Source organism: Eurosta solidaginis, chromosome 2 (assembly GCF_040869045.1).
Source record: "Eurosta solidaginis isolate ZX-2024a chromosome 2, ASM4086904v1, whole genome shotgun sequence".
Taxonomy (NCBI): Eukaryota; Metazoa; Arthropoda; class Insecta; order Diptera; family Tephritidae; genus Eurosta; species Eurosta solidaginis.
The window spans coordinates 290,520,751-290,542,233 of record NC_090320.1 but is presented as its reverse complement, the minus strand read 5'-3'; the positions used below and the strand labels follow the sequence as shown (position 1 = coordinate 290,542,233).

Here is a 21,483-nt window from a genome sequence, read left to right as displayed (position 1 = left end):
TAATCCGTAACGGCATAAACTAATCGAGATAGATATAGATATATATCAAAATGATCTGGGCGAAAAAAGAAATTCATTAGCCATGTCCGTCCGTCCGTCCGTAAACACGATAACTTGAGTAAATTTTGAGGTATCTTGATGAAATTTGGTATGTTCCTGGGTACTCACCTCAGATTGCTATTTAAAATGAACGAAATCGGACTATAACCACGCCCACTTTTTCGATACCGAAAAAGTGCGATAATTCATTACCAAAGACGGATAAAGCGATGAAACTTGGTAGGTGGGTTGACCTTATGAGAATAGAAAATTAGTAAAATTTTGGACAATGGGCATGGCACTGCCCACTTTTAAAAGAAGGTAATTTAAAAGTTTTGCAAGCTGTAATTTGGCAGTCGTTGAAGATATCACGATGGCAGGAACGTTATTACTGTTACTATATGTGTGCTAAATAAAAATTATATCTTTACAGTATATAAGTAAATTATGTCAACATTCAACTCCAGTATTGCTATGGTGCAACAAGATACAAAAATAAAAGAAAATTTCAACCTTTTTCTTTTAATTTGTCTAGAATACTTTTAATGCCATAAGTCGAACAAAAATTTACCAATCCTTGTGAAATTTGGTAAGGGCATAGCGTCTATATCGGTAACTGTTTTCTGTGAAAATGGGCGAAATCGCCCATTTTATATACACAGTCAACCGTCTGTCCTTTCTCTTGGCCGTTAACACGATAACTTGAGCAAAAATCGATATACCTTTACTAAAATTAGTTCACGTACTTATCTGAACTCACTTTATCTTGGTATTAAAAATGGGCGAAATTCGACTATGACCACGCCCACTTTTTCGATATCGAAAAATGAAAAAAATGCCATAATTCTATACTAAATACGAAAAAAGGGATGCAACATGGTGATTGGATTGGTTTTTTGACGCAAAATATAACTTTAGAAAAAACTTTGTAAAATGGGTGTGACACCTACCATATTAAGTGGAAGAAAATGAAAAAGTTCTGCAGGGCGAAATCAAAAGCCATTGGAATCATGGCAGGAATACTGTTCGTGGTATTACAGATATAGATAAATTAGCGATACCCGACAGATGATGTTCTGGGTCACCCTGGTCCACGTTTTGGTCGATACCTCGAAAACGCCTTCACATATACAACTGAGGGCTACTCCCTTTTAAAGCCCACATTAATACCCTTAATTTGATACCCATATCGTACAAACACATTCCAGAGTCACTCCAGTAGTGGAATTCACTAACTTTTTTAACGACATTTGCCTTCGCTTTATTTGCGAATCGATAACTATAACGATTTCGTTATTCAGTAACTATTTTGTATCGATATTCGTTTATCGACGATCAGCTGTGTTGTTAAATAAACGGCAAGTAAATGGGCTGCGTTAAAAATCACGAAATTAACATTTCTGGAAATTTAGTTAAAAAAGAAAATCGGAACTTTAATTAAATACTTTCAAACACGAAAAGTTGCTTTATTTTTTTAAATCAAATGGCATTTGTGTACTTGGCGTACGTTTTATCACAATATGAAGAATCAATAAGTCCATCACCAGTGGACAGACACCTTCTTAGAGAAGTAGATAACCCATTCCACTTGAAACCAACGGAGTTTCGAAAGCTGTACCGACTAATCCCAGACTTGGCTCATGATATTATTTCTCAACTTGATGAAGGGGTACAAGACTAATTGCGATATCCACAGAGAAAAAAAGAAATTAATACCGCATTTACTTATCTTTTGTTAAAATATGTAAAAACTTGCACAACAATGGCTTTTGAAAGCAGTTAGTATACGGAATTTATTTATTTTTGGCATCCCTTTTGTTCTTTTCGTATTTTTTTGGTTTCGTTAAGCTGTGCTGCCACCTTTCTATTAATAAAAGAAAATTTAAATGTCATTTATTTCGAGTCGTCAAAACTAAGTTAGTGAATAGCACAATCGATAAGGCAAGCGACAAAATCGTTAATTAAAATCTCGACAAATTGCATCGTTATAAGTTAGTGAATTCCACTACTGGTCCACCTTTATGGCGATATCTCGAAAAGGCGTCCACCTATAGAACTAATGCCCACTGCCTTTTAAATAATCATTAACACCTTTCATTTGATACCAGATATGCCTGAGATACCTGAGTATGTAATGTTCGGTTACACCCGAGCTTAGCTTTCCTTACTTGTTTCTTTGTAAATTTTTATTTATTATTCCTGTTATGATTATTTATTCTACTTTGTAAATCCATTTTGTAGCATTTCATGTTTAAATGTTTTTTAGGATAAAATTTTTAATAAAATTTTTATATCCTATTGCACAAATCATTGTTATAAAAGAAATGTTTCGGAATTTAAAATATGTTCATAAAAATGTGTATGAAATTGAAAAAAGGCTCTGCCATATTTCGAATGTTTCTTTAAGAATTTTCAGTTGTTGAACCTGATCCCCAGCACACATGGGAGAATTTTAGGGAAATTTGTCTTAAAATCAAATATTTCACATATCAACGAGTATATTATAGCGTTTTCTTTTCTGAAATAAATTGTTGCCTAAGTAAATGTTAAAGACGTAATAGAGTTACTCCTACTCCAGAAAATTTTCGACATTTATAGTGCAAGAACATAAATGGCTACCATGTTAGGGCTGGCAGACGTCCCGGTTTTCCGGGTCATGTCCCGGTCCAACCCTAAAATGTCCCGGTTTTTAATGCCCCTATTACCGTTTACAACTCAACTCTGGTTGGGTTGAAGTTTCGCAATTTGGTATTACAGATTACAACTCAACCTGTCAAAAAAAATTTCGGTTGAGTTGTCTAGCCTTACAACTTTTTGTGGCATTGCCGTTTACAACCTTGTGTTGGTGTAGTTGTCAAAGACGTCAAAATCTTACAACTGCTTACTAGCAGTTGTCTCATACAATTTTGTAGTTGTTTTGAAAAAATGTTACGTTTTAGAAGACGGTTCACCACCTAATTTTTAACAAAAATGTTTAAAGTTGGTATCAAAAGACACGTTTCGACCTCCGATTTAAGAATCCGAAAATTAAAATTGTAATTCTTTACGACAGCATGACACTGCTAAAACGCGTCCAAAAATATCGAGAGAGGTGCCAAAAGACGCTATTAATCTCGAGAACAATAATCCGAAAGCGGAAAATAAACATTTTATCTCTGTCCGGAGATATTTTCAGTTGAAGTTGGCGATTTTCATGTGGTTGTTGCAATGTTGTTGTCTTTTTTCGGTTTGTGTTTAATATCTTTTGAACGAGTTAAAATTTGTATTTTCCGCTTTCGGATTATTAATACTGATGTCAAGACGCGTCGTTTAATACCTCTCTCGATATTTTTGGACACGTATTAGCAGTATCATGCTGTTGTAAAGAATTACCACAAAAATTAATTCTAATAAAATCTAATTTCATGTGGTTGTTGTATTTTGCCAGATTTTTTGTATACAGCAATGCAGAAAGGTGTTGGACCCAACCAGGATTATTTTTACGAATCGCGGCCAAAGGCCGCCAACGCAGAAAGATGTTCTGTGCAAAAAAACTGTGGACCGGGCCTCATATTTCGGAACCTCTCGGGCCATTTTGTGGGTCTTTGTAAATATCTTTCGAAAGAAATAAAATTTTTAATTTTCGCTTTCGAATCCTAAAAACAGAGATGGAAACCCGTCTTTTGATACCACCTTTGATAAGAGATAGATGGTGCACGGGCTTATAAAACGTTACCAAAAAAAAACAAAAAATTTAAAGCCGGTAGTTAAACCTTTTTTAATCAAACAATAATCAACAATTTTGTACACATTTCTAGAAAAACCAACGTTTAAACGAATTACATTGAATAACTTTTTGACTTTATGTAGTGACATTCCATAGTTGGACGAGGCTGGTCGCAGTTTGGATGCAGCCAAAATAGGTGAAATTATGCGAGTCCCATTGATACTAATCACTACTCCTGGGAATCCTATTTGAGTAAAATACAGTTTTTTATGTTAGGGTTTTAATCTACTTCGCACAAATACGCTCCTCAATTATATCTAATACCAGTCCAACACCAAAATCATTTCCATAGCATATTTGATAGCTGCCGTCAGCAAGGAATCGGAGTGTGGCGCATAATTTTAAAATACGAACGCGTATGCGGAAATGGTTCTTAATTTTGTTTAGTACTGAGTAAAATGCTTCCTTTCCAATCTGCAAAATAACTTCATATGAAGCTCATTATTTGTCACTTAAACATTTTCTTACTTGGTGCTTGGTAGTTCCAAGGGATTGGAATGATCACGCGAATGTTTCCGTAATCGCGACATGTCAATCACCAACATTTTCGCCATTATAAAATAGATTTCATATAACATTAATAAAAAAATCACATTTGAAAATGCTTAAATTTCTGCCACAAATTGATCAGCTGTTCATTTATCTGTCAAATCATCACTTTCTTAGCTTGGCAGCACCAATTCAACTTCAACTGAAATAAGTTGTAATTCGTAATACCAAACAGGAGTTGAGTTGTCTGAAAGTTGAGTTGTTTTAATTACAACCCAACCAAGTTGAGTTGTGTACCGTAATAGGCCCTTAAATCTATTCGATTGTAAAGAGCCATGAAATCTACCAACTATTTGGTTTGCTTATAATGTGCGCTCCAACTAGTCTGAATACAAGTACATTGCATAGTACACATATATCGATTATCGATGTCAAGTGTTCTTCCTAATTAGCTACAACTGTTTTAGTTTTCCGCTAAGTATTTTCTTCTTCAAGTTGAGTATTTCTGATTTCATTGTAAGTTTTCTCACAAAATTTATAAAATAGATGTGTTTATAATACTTTCAATCACTTTTAGAAAATGCCAAAAAGGAAATGTTAATTCCTTCTCTCATACACAGAGAAATGGTCTTTTATGAATCTTGGAAGAAGTGAACATGAACCGTTGTGCACAGTTTGCGATTGTTTTATTGCCATTGGGTCACGGTGGACGCTCAGATATTCTTGATTATATCGACAGTACCAAGCTCAAATCAAGGTTATGCGAGGCGTATACTTCAAAAGAAATTTCTTCTTTTTTTGTAAAACCAAATACAACAAAAAGGCAGCTGATCTCCGCCGCTGAGCTGTTTAATTTTGTCCTTTTTTACTTATGTAAAGGCGTTGCCTGCATTTTAGAATAGAGCAAAATATATTTACAACCCTTGCGCGGTGTACAAAAAGTGTAACACTTTTTCCAGAAAAGAAAGAGGTGAATCGAAAAATAAAATAAAGTTTACAGTGACTCACAGAGCATGACATATGTGCATATATACACTTATGGTGGCGGGAGGGCCTAGAAGATTTAATGTGGTCATAGTAATCGTTCCCAAGATGGTCGGGCTAGTACCTTAATGGTGTTATGTTACCGGATCTATATCCGGCAAAGGACCATCAACATCGATAACACTCCCCAAAAGCTTCGAGGAGTGTCTATCGTTAGTACAACAACAACCTGAATAAAGAGAAAATTGCAAATTAGTTGCCTCCACAATTGGATCAATGGATTTCATTTTGTGGCCAGATGCCATCATTTATGGCACGTATTGTTGTGTGAAAACTGCATAGGGATCGGTCGTATATATAGCATATATCCCACACAACCGATTGTACGGATCAGAAGCTTTTCGCAATTCCTGACTCAATTCAAGAGCCACCAGCTTCAAATTCCACAAAATGACTACATATATAGCATTTATTCTTGACTGAAAAAATCTTAGAGATCTGTCGTATATGTATGTATATCGCATATATATTATACAACCGATTGTTCAGGTAGGAAGCTTTTTGTAATTTCTGCTCCACTTCAACAGCTACAAGCTTCGAACTCTACTAAATGATTACGTATGTATATGGCATACGTATATTGTTGTCTGAAAAAATCGCATGGATCGGTATTATATATAGTACACATTCCATACAACCTATTGTTCAGATAAAAGATTCATCGTCATAGCTACCTACTGCAGACAACAAGTAACGTGAAACTTTGTGTGATTACTCATCTATTATTTTTTTGATATTGTAACGAATTTTGGGAAATTCCGCTTATTCCAAACCTTCTGATAACGTTCGAATCGCTATGCTGTTGAATAAATAACTCCAATAATGCAAATGGTCTTTATTAGACTACTTTGAGGGTACTTCACAATAACTCTTATTCTTCACAACCAATAGCGTGCTTAAATCAAAACTGGTTAGTCATGCCTCAGCTTGCGCTGCTTTTATACTCTCGGTTTCCTCGTTCACCCATTTCTCCTAAGGTCTAGTAATTTCGTGAACTTCATGCTTGGTTACCAGCCATATACATGTATATTTGTAGTTTGTAGCCATATGTATATGTGAGTACTACTTCGGCTGATGGTATCTCTCCGTTGCCTTGTATGTAAGTGTGAATTATGATAGCTTTGTTTACGTACATACGAGTGGCTGCTTAGTATCAGCTTAGGGATGCTAGTGTCACTTAGTGATGCTAACATTCGTCATAATATATATGGAAATGCCGCTCATGTACATCTGTTCTCTATATTTTCCATATCTTATAGAGCCCATTACTAATTCGGATATTACCAATGGGATAAGTTTGTGGCTCAGCTTCATTCATGAAAGGTATAAAGTCGACTACAGTCCCGTTCTTACTTTTTTTTTTAGTTTTTATCCTATAACTTCATACTCGCAACAGAAACGCTTCTATGAAATTTCGACTTAGTATCTCGGTATCACGGGCTATTGGTTTATGGCTTGTAAAAGTTTCATTTTTTATTTACAAAATTTTTATTTTGAATCATAAATCAACCCGCTCGCCAAGTATCACCCATTTATCAATATTTATTAATGAATAATCCCATTTTGCGATATCGAAAAAGTGGGCGTGTTTATAGTCGTTTTTCAACTGGTCAGTTATTACAATCGAGTTCCAAATCGATCAGTAAGTTAAGGGCCTTGCAATATACCCCCGGGAGAGCATGCCTAATTTCCGAAACGATTAAAAGCCACAGACCCGAGGGTTCGTTTCCGCGGCAGTCGGGCAAGTGCCAGATGGTCTAGCTCTATCTTATTGCCTTGGCCTTTGGTATTGCGTGGATCTTCGCTCTATCAACTACCTCAAATCGCTTGCTTGAGCCTCGTCTTTGGAGCTTTGGAACAACTCTCTCTAGCTATCTCAAGATGTATTTACACCCTATTAACTTAACCTCATTTACCACCCCGCTGAATCAAACGGTGGAAGCGGTTTACTCTCTTTTGTACAATGTGTTGTCGATGCAACTAGCGAACCACATAGCTCTGGGACTGTGCCTTTCGGCCTCTTTAAAGTAGACATCGCCTCCAGCCGATCTGTACCTCTTCATTCCACTCGATGCTTTTAATACCACCGGGTCTCTTGCGGCAAAGTTCTTGGCAGCAAACTACTTCCGCCATTTTCTACTACCTCGAGTGGTAATGCTTAGCTGTGGTTAGTTCAACCACAGCTCCCAAGCGTTTGTACCTCTTACTCTCTGCATCTTCTTATAACAGTGCTTCGCCTCTACAATGGTTACGATCACTCGCACATTGCCATCAATATTCTCCTCCTGGAAGTCCAAGGAAACTTTCAGTTTCAATAGGTTACAAGATGATACAGTGTGGAAAATTTATCAAATTAAAAGTGATAGAACTAACAGTTATTAAGGGACGAAGTGGTGACATTGGTTACTGGCGCCACGAAGCCTCATAGGGCACTAAAACCCGTGTTAAGTCAGTAGCCTTTTATTCGCTTTCGATTATTCGACTTTTATACTCAGCGTGCTGTGCACACAGAGTATATTAACTTTGATTGGTAATGGTTGGTTGTACAGTAGGGCGGGTCAAATTTATTGTTGAAAAGGCAAATCCAGTTTCTGAATCTATGGGTCATACTGAGTAATATTGTCCATGGGACCATGGTCTGAAATGAATTTCGAGTCTCCCTAATTTTGTTAGAAAATTTTATATCCCAATCGGAATAGCGGCTCTCACAAATAAAATACATGGAAATAAATGTCAAATTCGGATTTGGATTGCGATATAAAATTTTTTAACAAAATTAGGGAGGCTCGAAATTCATTTCAGACCTATGGTCCCATGGACAATATTACTCAGTATGACCCATAGATTCAGAAACGGATGTGCACCTGAAGTTGCGCCCCCCCCCCCTTTCCCCATACAATTTGACCCGCCCTATTGTACAGATATAAAGGAATCGAGATAGATATAGACTTCCATATATCAAAATCATCAGTATCGAAAAAAAATTTGATTGAGCCATGCCCGTCTGTCCGTTAACACGATAACTTGAGTAAATATTGAGATATCTTTACCAAATTTGATACAGGAGCTTTCTCACTTTCTCCAATAATTAGTCACGTTATGGCCCACTTGCAGAGCTTTTTAACTCACAGTTAACATGAAAATTTGTTGTATGCGTTAAACCCCTCAAGAGAAGCGAATTTCGAGCTTGAAAGATAACTCGCCGTTCTGCAAATGGGCATATCATCATATATGTATATTGTTTCTAACTGCTGTTAAGTACGGGTCCATTTTTCGCTCTTATTTGGAATCCAAATCTATAAGTAAAGTTTTGGTTGTAAAGATGGAGATTCGGGCTATTAGCGAGCTTTGGACAATTTTGGTCGTAGAGCTTTTGTTTAGCTATATTTTATTAAAATAACTTTTTAAAAATAAGCGATTGTGAGCACACAAAGGAATCTATTTGTACTATGGCACTATTGTGAATAGTTGCACAGTATTACCGGCAGTTGCTACCGTACGCCAGATGGCAGCGCAAGCTGATTGATAGAACAGCTGATTTCTGTTGATATTTGATAAGAAACTTTTTTATTGGTTGCGCAAGATGCGCACGGGACCAGCTCGTGAATATTAATTTAGTTTGTTCCCCTCCCCACTCAATCACTAGCTTATTTGCATACATACATATGTACACATTTTACATAGTTTAATCCTATTGAAACCATTTTCATTGCTATAAAATCATGCGGTTACATGAGCGTTACAAAGTTAGAAAAAAATAATAATAATAATTAATCACATCTACAACAAGTACAAGAAATTTTCTTCGCTTCTTTCTATTTGAGCAATTATTATAAATTTTTTTTTTGTGTTCTTTTTTTTAATTTTTTTATATATAAAAAGATCTTGACGCCGAGGTTGGGGAGCAGCTTCTGAATGATATAAATCTAATAACTGAAGGTGCTTATTATTCTTATAAATAAATTATCCTTGCATTATTATATAGTATATGTGTATATAAAAAAAGATACTATGAAAAAGATTGTTACTTAACAAATCTCCAGCTTTTTTTATTTTTGTGAATGCATTTGTTTTGGTGGCTCCGAAAGCAGCAGAGTTGATCGCGCTATTGATACGTTAAATTGGTCCGCAAAAATTTTACTTTCTTTCAGAAAAACTTTGCTGGGTGAAAATGTTTAAATTTTTTGATGAATTTTGGAAAAAAATTGTTTTTCGTATGAATTAAGCGGGGTTGCCCTTATTGCTTTTAAATGTATGAGAACATTTATTTGTAGCAACCCTACCAACCATGAGTGGATAAAAACTTGGGTAATAATATACTGACGCTGCCCAAAAAATGGGATGATAATTTTGTTCGGCGAGGCGCCGATATTATCCATGGTGAAATGGGATATTTCGTGTACGTGTGAGCTGTCAGTCTGCAACTACTGCATACTTTTAGGTGCAAATGACAGCTTTGAACGTCAATGTGCAGTGTTGCCAGACCGTCCTTTAAAACATCGCAAAACGTTTTCCTAATACACAAAAATCACACATGCTCCAAAAATGCTCCAAGTTTTTCATTCACTTTTTATGTACAAAAAATTCCCAACAAAATATTCCATACTTTTTTTTAATTTTTTTTTAAATTTACAAATTTCATATAAATTTTTTATAATTTACATTTTTATAAAAAAAAAAATTTTTATTCAATAACAATAGACTAAAATGAACTAAAATTGAAAACGATAGAAAAATAACATAAAATAAAATAAAATAAAATGAAACAAAACAAAATAAATAAAATAAAATGAAATAAAATAAAATAAATAATTTAAAAAAAAATAAGTTGGAATGAAACTATAGAAAATGAAATGGAATAAAATTAAATAAAGTGATTTGGCGTAACAAAAATGGAGTGGAACGAATTAAAAGAAAAATAAATTCAATGAAATTAAATGGAATGAAGTGAGATGAGACAAAATAAAATGAAAAGGAAAGAAGTGAAATGAAACAGAAAAAAATTAACTGAAACGAAAAAACTTTAAACGATTTGAAATTAAACGGAATGACATGAAATAGAATAAAATGAAATGATATGGAAAAGAGATAAAAATGAAACTGTATGAAACGAAACGGAATGATATGAAATGAAATGAAAAAAAAAAATATAAATCATATGGAAATGAAAAAAAAATAAAACGAAATGAAATGAATCGATATGAAATGAAACGATATGAAGTGAAGTGAAATGAAATGAAGGAAATTGGTTGAAATTAAATAGGATAAATTAAAATGACATGGAATTAAATGAAATGAAATGGAATGAAATAAAATAAAACAAAGTAAAATAAAAAAAAAATTAAAATAAAATAAGATTTTATAAAACGATACAAATAATATTTTTTGTTTTATTTAAACAAAATATTATCATTTATGGCAATAACAACCATGGCATAAATGCATGTATGCTTTGATATGGGCTCTTTGCAAAAATTCATCCCTTGACGGCTGTTGTCCTCACACTTGTTGCACGCTTTCTGGTGGACCTGATCTCTAGACAGATTGCAGATTCACCCTTGCTGCGTAGTTCAATTCAAACTTCAATTCAAGAACTGGCTCATTTCTTAATTAATAATTTAATGGGATTTGGCCATGGGGAAACGTCCTGAGCACATATCAATGCCTTTCTTTGCTTATTCAGCTATGGTTTTTGCGAAACCTGTTGAAAAACGAAATTTGTGAACTATCTTTATCTAATAATAATTTAGCAATTTATGAAAAAATATTTACCTTGATTTACCATTAAACTGATTATATTTTAATTTCTTTCTCTTAATTTTTACATTTTGTAAAAATGTGTATTTTTTTGCGGATGGCAGCTGCTTTCATTTCATATTTTAGGAATTTTTTTTTTATTTGCTTAAGCATACTTTTCGAATTTCGAAATATCCCATAAATGTGCGATGGTGTTAGTAATTCAAAAAAAATATGAGATTGCGTTGGAATTTGAGGTGAAATTAGCAAAAAGCGGGTAGCGTTGGTTGGCAGGTAATTTTTATTAAATAAATTAAAAATTGTTTTTCATTTTTATAATCTTCAGAACTACATTTTCGAAGCCAGAGGAACATTTTCAGCTTATTTCTAGTGGTTCGCTCTAAATTTCGAACTAAGCATGCAAAAAGATTTAATAATAAAAAAATGTTTCCACAAAAAATTTAAAAAACAAAAAAGTTAGCTCTGTTGTTTTGGACACGCAAAAGCTTGCTTTCTTTTGGCATCCCTTACAAATAAGATTTCGAACCTTTAATACATTTCTATATACCTACTCATTTATTTATAGCTTATACTATATAAAACAATTAATTAATTTTTTATTTTTCTTCTTTTCTATAAAATAATTCACAATTTCGCCATCAACATTATTTCATATGCGCACGTTCTAACAACTGTGGTAAACGCAACGATGAAAACTGATTTAATCCTCCACACTTTCTACAACCAAAATTGAATATCCTCGGTATATATGTATTTACAACACACCCACCTCTCCCAAGGATACCCATCACCAAATGCGACGGAACAATTGAATAACACTGTTAATAATGCAGCTGCTTCTGCAGCGGCAAGACGCAACCTTATTACCGCCGTAACAGCTGGTGGCGATGAAGAGGTTGATGCCTCACTCGGTCTAGGTGAATTAGCACAACTAACGGTAAACAACGAGGCGGAAAGTTCATATGATGCAAATGCCAAAGATGGTACTGGTGGTGGTACTGGTAGTTATCGTAAAACTTGGAATGCTAAATATACATTGCGTTCACATTTTGATGGTGTACGCGCATTAATTTTCCATCCGGAGGAGCCGGTGTTAATTACCGCCTCCGAGGATCATACACTCAAATTGTGGAATCTACAAAAAACGGTACCAGCCAAAAAATCAGCTAGTCTCGATGTAGAACCATTATATACTTTTCGTGCGCATACCGCACCCGTATTATGTCTCGGTATGTCAACAACAGGTGATGTTTGCTATTCTGGTGGTTTAGATGGTAACATCGAATGCTGGCAACTACCATCACCAAATATTGATCCATACGATTGTTATGATCCAAGCGTACATTCGGGCACCTTAGAAGGACATACTGACGCCGTATGGGGTTTAACAACAATGCATAGCAATATTGTATCATGTTCAGCTGATAGCACCGTTAAATTGTGGTCACCATATACAAAGGAGCCACTGTTACGCACCTACACTGCTTCCGAAGCTGAAGGTACACCATCATCTGTGGATTTTGTACGTAATGAGGTCGATCATATTGTTGTGGCATATAATAGCGCCCATTGTATTGTGTATGATACGGAGACAGGTAAACAAGTTGTCAAATTGGAGGCTGCCCAAGAGATGTCCGGGAATACGGGGAAATTTATAAATAAAGTTGTATCACATCCAACGCTGCCTATTACTATTACTGCACATGAAGATCGTCATATACGCTTTTGGGATAATGTTTCGGGTACATTAATACATTCGATGGTGGCACATTTGGAGCCGGTGACATCGTTGGCTGTTGATGCGCATGGTTTATATTTATTATCTGGTTCGCATGATTGCTCGATACGATTATGGAATTTGGACAATAAGACATGTGTACAAGAGATTACAGCGCATCGTAAGAAATTCGATGAAAGTATATTTGATGTGGCGTTCCATGCTACAAAACCATATATAGCTAGCGCTGGAGCGGATGGTTTGGCTAAGGTGTTTGTTTAAGTATAAATTTGTTTTTGTATTTTGGACGACAATTTGCAATGTAATCATCAACAGCAACAACAACAACAACTCAATTACGCAGATCAAAACTACCACCACCAAAATATCAACAAAAACAGAACAAATGACAACTGTTTAAATGTTAAATAAAAAAAACAGCAGCAGCGTAACATTTAGCAGCGTTTGGAAAGAAGGGTTGACTTTGAAAAAACTTAGTATTCGAAGTGGGGTCGAAAAAAAGTTGTAAAAAAGTGCCCCTGAATTTGGAGCATATTTTAAGAGCGTTTCGGGGCAATTTTTTAGTTTTTTGCTCCTTGCAAATACAGCCGAAGTTTTTTTATTGTCATATTGGTCTTGACAAGCATTATTTTTCCTTCTAATATACTTTGGAGCACTGGAGCTGCGTTCATAAAGTTTTGTGTACTAAATCAGTTGGAGCCCCGTTAAAAGATTTTATGAAAAAACGGTCTGCAGAACTGAAAAGAACACTAAAAGAAGTTATGGAGCTAAAATAATAATGAGTCTATTTAAAAAATGGCTTGCCTAATAAGAAAGTTACAAAGAAAAAAAACAATTTCGGCTGTCAAAAAAAAAAATAAAAAATTTAGCGACTTTTTTATTTCGCGTTGGAATCAACCCAGTAACATACACCACCACACACATAAACACCCTCGTACACTATTGGCATATATATAGTAAATAGAGAATGTTATAATCGTATAGCAACAAGCAGTTGATCGGTTGAATAGTAGTGCAAGTAGTAGAGCTGTAGTTGAACTAAATTTAAATTTTAAAATAAAATGCAACCGATATAAACAAAAATAAATAAATATATATAAATATACATACATGCATATACATCTATGATACATTTATTATTATGAAAATATATGAATTAAGAAGCATTTCTACTACACACATAAATACAAGAACAACAAAGAGCAAAAATTGCTATATACATATATGCATCTAAAAACAAATAAATAATAAGAAACTTTTCTAAAAATAAAAACCAGAAAAAAATCATAAGTTTAAATTAAAATACAAGAAAAAGCATTAGATGAGTGTATTACCCATGTCTTAGTAATAGAGAGAGCTATATAGAAGAAGATTTGCGAATGCAAGCAGCAAATGAATGATATACTCAACACATGAATATATTAAGTGTATGAATAATTATAAAAAAAAATATATATTAATACATATGTAGCCTACAAATACAAATAATTTAATATGTTCTTTAATTTTTAATTTGTTTTGTTTACTAGCTGAAACGCTTTGTTGGCTTGTAAAATATTGGCGTTCTTGCGTGACGCAACGGCTCCGATAATTAATAATAAGTCAACATTTTTATTTATTAATTTATAATATATGCTGAAAAAAACCTCGAAACTATTAAAAAAAAACGCAACTGCTTTCGATATTTTCTAAAATTAGTTCCAAAATAATCCCGAAAATGACTTGTATATAATGCCAGAGTAATTAAACAAATTATTTCGAAATAGACCCGACGTTGTCCAAAAATAGTTGACAAAGTTGTTTCGAAAAAGTCCCGACAATAAATTACTCCATATGAGTTTGAGATATGAACACAAATAACAGTTTTAAGAAATATACTGAGGTGGCAAGTAACTTCGAAAATCAATAATCACTCAATATGTTTAGTAAAAATCTCGAACGTATCCCAGATTAATACAGAAAATTTCCAAAATTATACCGAAAGTATTCTAAGATGAAGCAAATGCATTTATGCATAATTGCACGCTGCGCTCAAGTGGCTATTTTGGGTATTAATATTTGACTACATATGAGTATGTATGTATAGAATGCATTTCAAGTCATGCTATAAAATAATTCGAAAATTATTCCGAAAAAAAATCGGGCATTTCCCCGTTATTTTCCCAAAAATAATTTTCAAACTCTGGAATATTTTCGATGTAATTCCAGAACTATTCCAACCATAAGTTAGTATTATACTCATAAAGTTTAAGGAATTTTATACGCCTTTCGCAATTTGTTTATTAAATTACACTGGTTTACAGCCAAGATGCATCAGAGGCGCCATTATGAAATGCCTATGTAAAATCACCCCCTGATTCCGAAAATCAAGGTTATTTTTAATTCTGTGGCAACGTTTTTGAGATATTTACGAATAACCATGTTTTCAAAAAAAAAAAAATTGGGTCCACTTAATCATATATATCTCAAGAACGAAATGAGAAATTCCGAAGGCTTTTAAAGGTAATAAAATTTGCTATAAACTGTGCATACAACACTTTTTGCTAAGCCCTGCAGATTCAAAGATAACGAACAATATTACGGATTTTTTTTAATTTTTTTTGTAAAAATATGATTTTTTCCCCTCTAAGCTCTGTTTTATTACAAAAAAAAAATAAGCTTTCGTTCAACAAAATCGATGGACTAGTACAAAAGTTATAAGCATTCAAGTAAATATATCCATTTAATACTTAAGTATCCTACAAATAATAGCATATGTACATATCATTCTGTCTTAACTCTATGATCTTATTTTATAATTGAAAAAGTTATGTGTCTTGTTTTGACGCTTATTTAGATTAGAATCGGTTTCTCTTATGAGAAACCAGCAGTAGTCACCCATCATAGCAATATCCCAGAATCCTTGATACCGACTTTCAATCATTTTCATTTGCTCGTGAAACCTGCTCGTCACTTTCGTCGCCAAAATGTTGCGAGAAAAAAATTTAAATGGGAGTGTAGAAAATGAATTTTTAAAGACATATTCACCCCTATTCTGCATTACAAGTCCGTTTCAGTTCTCCGCTCCGCTTGAACTGAAAGTAGGTATCCTGAGTTCCGCTTGAATCGAAAGAAGAAGAGGAAGAATGAACGAATTTTCGAAATCAGCTGTTTGTGAGAAATTGATGAAATTAGAACACAACAAAATAAAGAAATATTGAAAAATTTATAAATTAGTGAATATTTCGTTATTTAACATTTATTTAACATAAATAAATTATGAAAACATTACCCGTTGCAGTTTTAATTGAAGAGGAGGACAATGCGTCACACAATGTAGACGTGAGAGTGGAAAGACGGAGATTGAGGGACCTCAGTGATCCATTCAGGATGAGCGATGAATTGTAAGTTGGTGCTGAAAGTGCTAAACCTTCATACATTCAAACAGAAAGCCTTCAGGAGGAAGACGAAGAAGGACATAGCAGTGATAATGATTATACTGCTGTAGCCAATCGCATTCGCAACAACATACTCACTTTGTTGTAAAAACATATAATATTCCAATAAATAAGAAGTTGAATTATTTTATATTTGTAGAAGTTTGTAAATTTTAATAAAAAATAATTCATTAAATTCAATATAATCAATGGACTTCTTCTTTAGGCCTCTTTGAGAACCCTTGCGCATTGTCTCTTTTTGTTGACAGCATTTCCAACAACTTTTCCTATTGCTCTGGTGTTGTACTTGTTGCCCTGCAGAACCACAACAAAATAAAAAGTTTGTTTTAAAATATTTTTTATAAACATTAATGTATATTTTACTTACATATTTTTTAAAAAATTCCGCTTTGAAGCCCGCGAAAATAAAAATCAAAAGAATCTCCGTCAACTAATTTGCAACTCAGAAAAACGAAACTCCGCTCGAAATGCAGAATACGTCAAATCGAGACTTTCGAACATGGACTGAACGAAAACGGAACGCAGGATAGCAAAGTTACCAAACTGAGAAAATTTCAGTTCAGTTCGAAGTGCAGAATAGGGCTGATTAACTCCTGAAAGAAAATAAAAAAAGTATATTAGATAAATACATAAGTGACACATTAGTATATAATTTTCTTAGGCTGCATTTATCTTTCAATTCAGAACAAATTTTTTTTCTACATTTTTCTCGTTCTTGTTTGTTCGGAACTGGACGATGAATTCAGATTCAGGCTGGAGTTTAAGCTCGCACTGAAATGCAGGGCCTAAGTTTAATAATGTGTTGAATTAATTTATGTTTATAAGAACTTACATTGTACATTTCATTTAACATTGACCTTTTTAGTTGACAAATCAGTAGGATATCTATGAAATAAACTACCGATTAGCGTGAACGGGAGATGATGAAAACCGCCATAAGTCTAAACTATTTCCTTATGATGGCTTTCACATATTTACAGGGCAATTCTGGCTTAAACCGTTATCACTCTTTCGTAAGACGACCATTGACATGAAAATACACCACTTGTGATCTATCGGCTACGTATGTATATTACTAATTTTCCATCGGAGGTGAAAAGCCGCCGTAGAAAAGCGACTTAGACTCCTGTACACACAACGGTAGCCAAGTTTCATACCCGGCGATGACCCAATAGTTTTTCAGGTACATACATATTTCTTATTTTTTTAATTAATTTATTCAAAAATATTTTATATTTAATTTTTGTCACTTTATTTAAAATTTTTGTTGTTTAATCGACAAATTCTGGAGAAATGACAAAACTAATCACCCCTATTCTGCATTTCGATTACGTTCCCGTTCTACGCTCCGCTTCAATCGAAGTTTGGTATTCTGCATTACGACGGAATCGTAAAGAGAAGAGGAAGATCAAATGATTTTTCGAAATCAGCTGTTGGTACGGAATGTGTGAACATTGAAACAAAATAAATTAAAGACAATTTGTAAAAAACACTGAAAAACGTTTATATTTTATTATCCACGACATTTTGTACAAAAAAAAGCAATAGAATATATTGCCGCAGTGTTATATTTTTTTGAGTGATGTGTTTTCATAATTGTAAGTGTGTTTTTGTCGTTCTTTTGCCAATTCCCTGCCGTGGCCACCAAGTTTTGTTAAAACGGATTCTTGCACGAATATAGTTCACATTTTCTGAATTTTAAGGATGGTAATTTCATTGCACTGGCCTGAAATACTTTTTAAAGGTTTATTTATTCTTTCCGCAAGAATTGTTTACGTTTTCGCTTTACCTTCCTCTACGCCGGCAGATTGCTTTGGCATATAACTGGACCCAACGAACAGACACAAATAATAGCTGTCTATTATAATGGAATCAATAGCCGCGGCATTATTTATGGAGTTGGAAAGCAACGCATACGAAAATTCCCAGGCGACAATGGAAAGGCAAATATTGCGAGATTTGTGTAGTCCATTTGAGATGAGTGACGAATTGTAAGAAATTGAACTTAAAAGTGGTAAAGTTTAATGACTTATTTTTTTATTTAGGTTCAAAAAGAATTTTCGACTTAACAAGGATGCTTTCAAGTATATTTTAGATACTTTTGCGGGGCAAATACGTCCAAGGACTTCGACATCGACATGTTGTTTTTGACCTGAAAACATATAAAAAAACAATCATCATCAAGCCTTCTACGTTTCTTAACAAGTTTTACTTACATTTTTGTTAAAATTCTGTTATAAATTAATAAAAAAAATAAAAAGAAAATATTTTTCCGCCAACTAATTTGCAACTTAGAAAAACGGAACTACGATCGCAATGCAGAATACAAAAAATCGAACGATTCGAAGTTGGATCGAAAGAGATTGGAACACAGAATACCAAAATTGCCAAATCGAAAAAATTCCAATCCAAGTCGAAATGCAGAATAGGGCTGAATATAACTCATTCAGCCTTATTGTAAACTTCGCGTGAATGAAATTCTCAATGGAAAAATTCCCACATTTGTTCTGTTCTCATTGTGAACTTCACATGTGAAAAATTTCCCATTTTCGAAAAATTACCCTAACCGTCAACAAATTTTTTTCCACGTGAATATATAGAATTTGTTCGCAAAACTGAAAGTGGGGAACAACACTCGATAAAATGTAAGGATTGTTTATTGCTTATTAAACTTAGTTAAGAATTATTTTATATAACTCAGTTGACTTTCTTGGTAAGCACTATGGCCGGAAATCCTGAAATAGAAAAGGGCTTCCAAAAAAAAAAATAAAGATAAAGTTCTGGCTTTTTGGAAGAAATTGAACAATTCTCTCAATAGCATGGGCCCACCATCAAAATCAATCTCCGAATGGAAAAGGTGACTATCAATGCAATGTGGCTATGGAATGTACCATAATTTATATAGCCATTGCATACAGGTTTGGATTGATCAAAAACGATACGTACGAAACAAGGCTGGCGAAAATACCAAAAATAGGAAAAAGACCGGTGGAGGACCTTGCAAGCATCATGTTTTTTCTGTATTAGAACAGTCAATTTTGGATATAACTGCGTCGGTAGCAGCTGCGGAAGGTGTCGAAGATGGCAAGCCTTTTGGTTTGAATGCAACGAAATCAACTGGTAAGCAACGTGAAAATAACAGTAGTGATGAAGACAACAGCTCTAGTGAGGACTCTGAAGTGGAACTTAGTTGCATGGACAATAGCTTGGACGAAAATAGCACCGAAACTGTCGGTGACACGCAAAGGGAAAGTGCTTTGCCTGCACAAAAAACCAGCAAGCAAACTCGCAAAAAAATTAACCCTTCGGAGCTATTAAACATTGAACTAGATGTTCAAAAAGAAATGAATGACAACGTCAGAAAGGGCTTGGAAATCCAGAGTCATCACTATACTGAAATAGAAGGCCACTTAAAGGAATTAAACCAGGGCCTCGAAAACTTTCAAAATATTCAAAACAGTTTACTAAAGGAAACAAAACGCCACAATTCGGAAATTGAACGGCTCAGAAAAATTGAAGTTGACCGTAACTCATACTTATAAACAGCCAAATCGAGGTTCAAAATTTGAAAATACTAGCTGCAAAGAAAAGCTTAGGCCTTAATTAGAACGTTTTTGTAAAAAAAATTAATTTTATGTACTTTATTTTTTCAAATTGGTAAAACAAGATTAACAATAAAGCCGCTTTTTGAGCTAATACAAATCAGACATTTCTTTGAAGAGTGTCATTCAATTATAAAAAACATTTTGTCATAAATTTACATAAGGCAATTGCCTATATTTGCTCTAATACGCTTAGCCTCATTGAGGTATGATGAATGCGATTCAGATTCTTCAAACTGCACGTGTTCAGAAATTTCCGGTTGAGAAGCTCTATTTGAAATAAAAGGTGTGTCATCGCACCGATACTTTAAGCATATATTGTGCAACGCGCAAAAGACATTAGTAATTTGAGCTGCTTTCTTAGGCAAATAATGTAGCTCCCTGGCTCCTAGTACACACCTCCATATATTTTTTAAGACGCCATTGGTCCTTTCCACAATGTTACGTCCACGTGCAAGAACCTCATTAAATTTTCTTTCTGTGGAGCCCTCTTCCGCTGATCTGTGGGGTGTTAGCAACCAAGGCTCCAGTGGATATCTAGCATCGCCTATAAACAAAATTTGATTTTGGGACTTACAGATTTCATTTAAAATTTTACCTAGCAGCCAAACATTTCTAGTGCCTAGCAAGTAATCCTGCTCCATTGAAACCCTCAATTCACTTGTATTCCATATTAATGAGTCATGGCAGGCTCCAGCGTGTGTAGCATCGACGTATCTTATTGCCATTTTGTTATCACATACCTGCAGATAAAATTATTAACATGCGTAAAAGCATACACAAATTTTACCAATCTACCAGCAAAACGTTCATACTATAGTAACCCTTTCTGTTATAATATAAGTGTTTATTATTCCTAGGGCCTATAATTCTAACGTGTGTGCCATCTATGCAGCCAATAATGCCTGGGATATTAAATTGTTGATGAAAACCCAAAGCAATTTCACGCATTTCGTCTTTAGTAAGCCATTTTATCCACTGATTGCAAAGGCACTCCTCAAAAACATTCAATACTTCAGACAAGACGTGGCTAAAACTTGACTGCGATAAGCCAACATCCACTTGCCTCCCTACTCCTTTTTGGTATGCTCCTTCACCAAAAAATCTTAGAGCAACTGAAAGCTTTACAACTGTGTCTATTGCAAAACGTTTACGTGCCACTGGCAGACCACTGTGCAATATATCCAACAAATATTTGAACGCCGGCTATGTATAAATAGTTAAAACGCGATTATTTATTTGGTTACGAGTATAATTATTTGCATGTTTACCTTGCATTGGGTAATTCAAGGGGATTACACTTGTCGCGTAATATCCTCCTGGACACTCGTTCAGCCAATTGCTGACTGGTATTAATTTCTTCTGCAATTAAACAAAAGGCGCAAGTAAGCACTAATCATTACAATTTTAATATTTAACGCAAAAATAAAAATGTTTGACTACACAACAGCAATTTTTTCTGCAAAAATTTGTAAACAAAACATGAGTGATGTTCACAATAGCATATTCGAAATTCGAATATAAGGATTGATTCACATGAAATTAACGATACGAATTTTTTGTTCATGGGAAATAAAAAATTCATTGAATTGATTTATTCACATGAAGTTT

The 21,483-nt window shown here is 34.2% G+C and overlaps 2 protein-coding genes and 2 long non-coding RNA genes across 14 annotated transcripts in view; 1 reads left to right on the top strand and 3 right to left on the bottom strand.

The window, feature by feature from the left end:
- The window catches only part of Cka (Connector of kinase to AP-1), a 100,891-nt gene extending 84,472 nt beyond the window's left edge, over nucleotides 1-16,419 (top strand). For 9 of the 11 annotated variants that reach the window (XM_067768471.1, XM_067768474.1, XM_067768476.1 and 6 more), the window contains 2 exons: nucleotides 9,221-9,277; nucleotides 11,875-16,406. In XM_067768471.1, coding sequence (XP_067624572.1) covers nucleotides 9,221-9,277; nucleotides 11,875-13,094 — 1,277 coding nt within the window. In that variant the 3' untranslated portion in view covers nucleotides 13,095-16,406. Of the gene's footprint in view, nucleotides 1-9,220; nucleotides 9,278-11,874 lie in introns of all 11 variants that reach the window. The other 2 variants (XM_067768477.1, XM_067768478.1) reach the window with 2 other exon arrangements.
- LOC137241172 (uncharacterized) lies at nucleotides 3,772-4,607 on the bottom strand. Its single transcript, XR_010949924.1, has 2 exons — nucleotides 4,274-4,607; nucleotides 3,772-4,219 (listed from the first exon to the last, which is right to left on the bottom strand). It is a non-coding gene; the product is annotated as an uncharacterized lncRNA (long non-coding RNA).
- On the bottom strand, nucleotides 16,415-18,544 carry LOC137241173 (uncharacterized). The gene is made up of 3 exons (XR_010949925.1): nucleotides 18,487-18,544; nucleotides 16,638-18,422; nucleotides 16,415-16,564 (listed from the first exon to the last, which is right to left on the bottom strand). It is a non-coding gene; the product is annotated as an uncharacterized lncRNA (long non-coding RNA).
- Nucleotides 18,545-19,879: 1,335 nt separating this feature from the next.
- Nucleotides 19,880-21,137, bottom strand: LOC137241888 (putative nuclease HARBI1). The gene is made up of 4 exons (XM_067769247.1): nucleotides 21,120-21,137; nucleotides 20,671-21,078; nucleotides 20,471-20,615; nucleotides 19,880-20,419 (listed from the first exon to the last, which is right to left on the bottom strand). The coding sequence occupies exons 1-4, from the start codon at nucleotides 21,135-21,137 to the stop codon at nucleotides 20,028-20,030; spliced, it is 963 nt and encodes a 320-aa protein (XP_067625348.1). The 3' UTR covers nucleotides 19,880-20,027.
- Between the last annotated feature and the right edge of the window lie 346 nt (nucleotides 21,138-21,483).

What these genes read in the sequence shown, in the direction of transcription:
- LOC137241888 (XM_067769247.1), bottom strand. An exon ending in ATAGTATGAACGTTTTGCTG is followed by an intron (nt 20,616 to 20,670) that starts GTAGATTGGTAA and finishes TTTTATCTGCAG; the next exon opens with GTATGTGATAACAAAATGGC. An exon ending in TAGAAATGTTTGGCTGCTAG is followed by an intron (nt 20,420 to 20,470) that starts GTAAAATTTTAA and finishes TTTTGTTTATAG; the next exon opens with GCGATGCTAGATATCCACTG.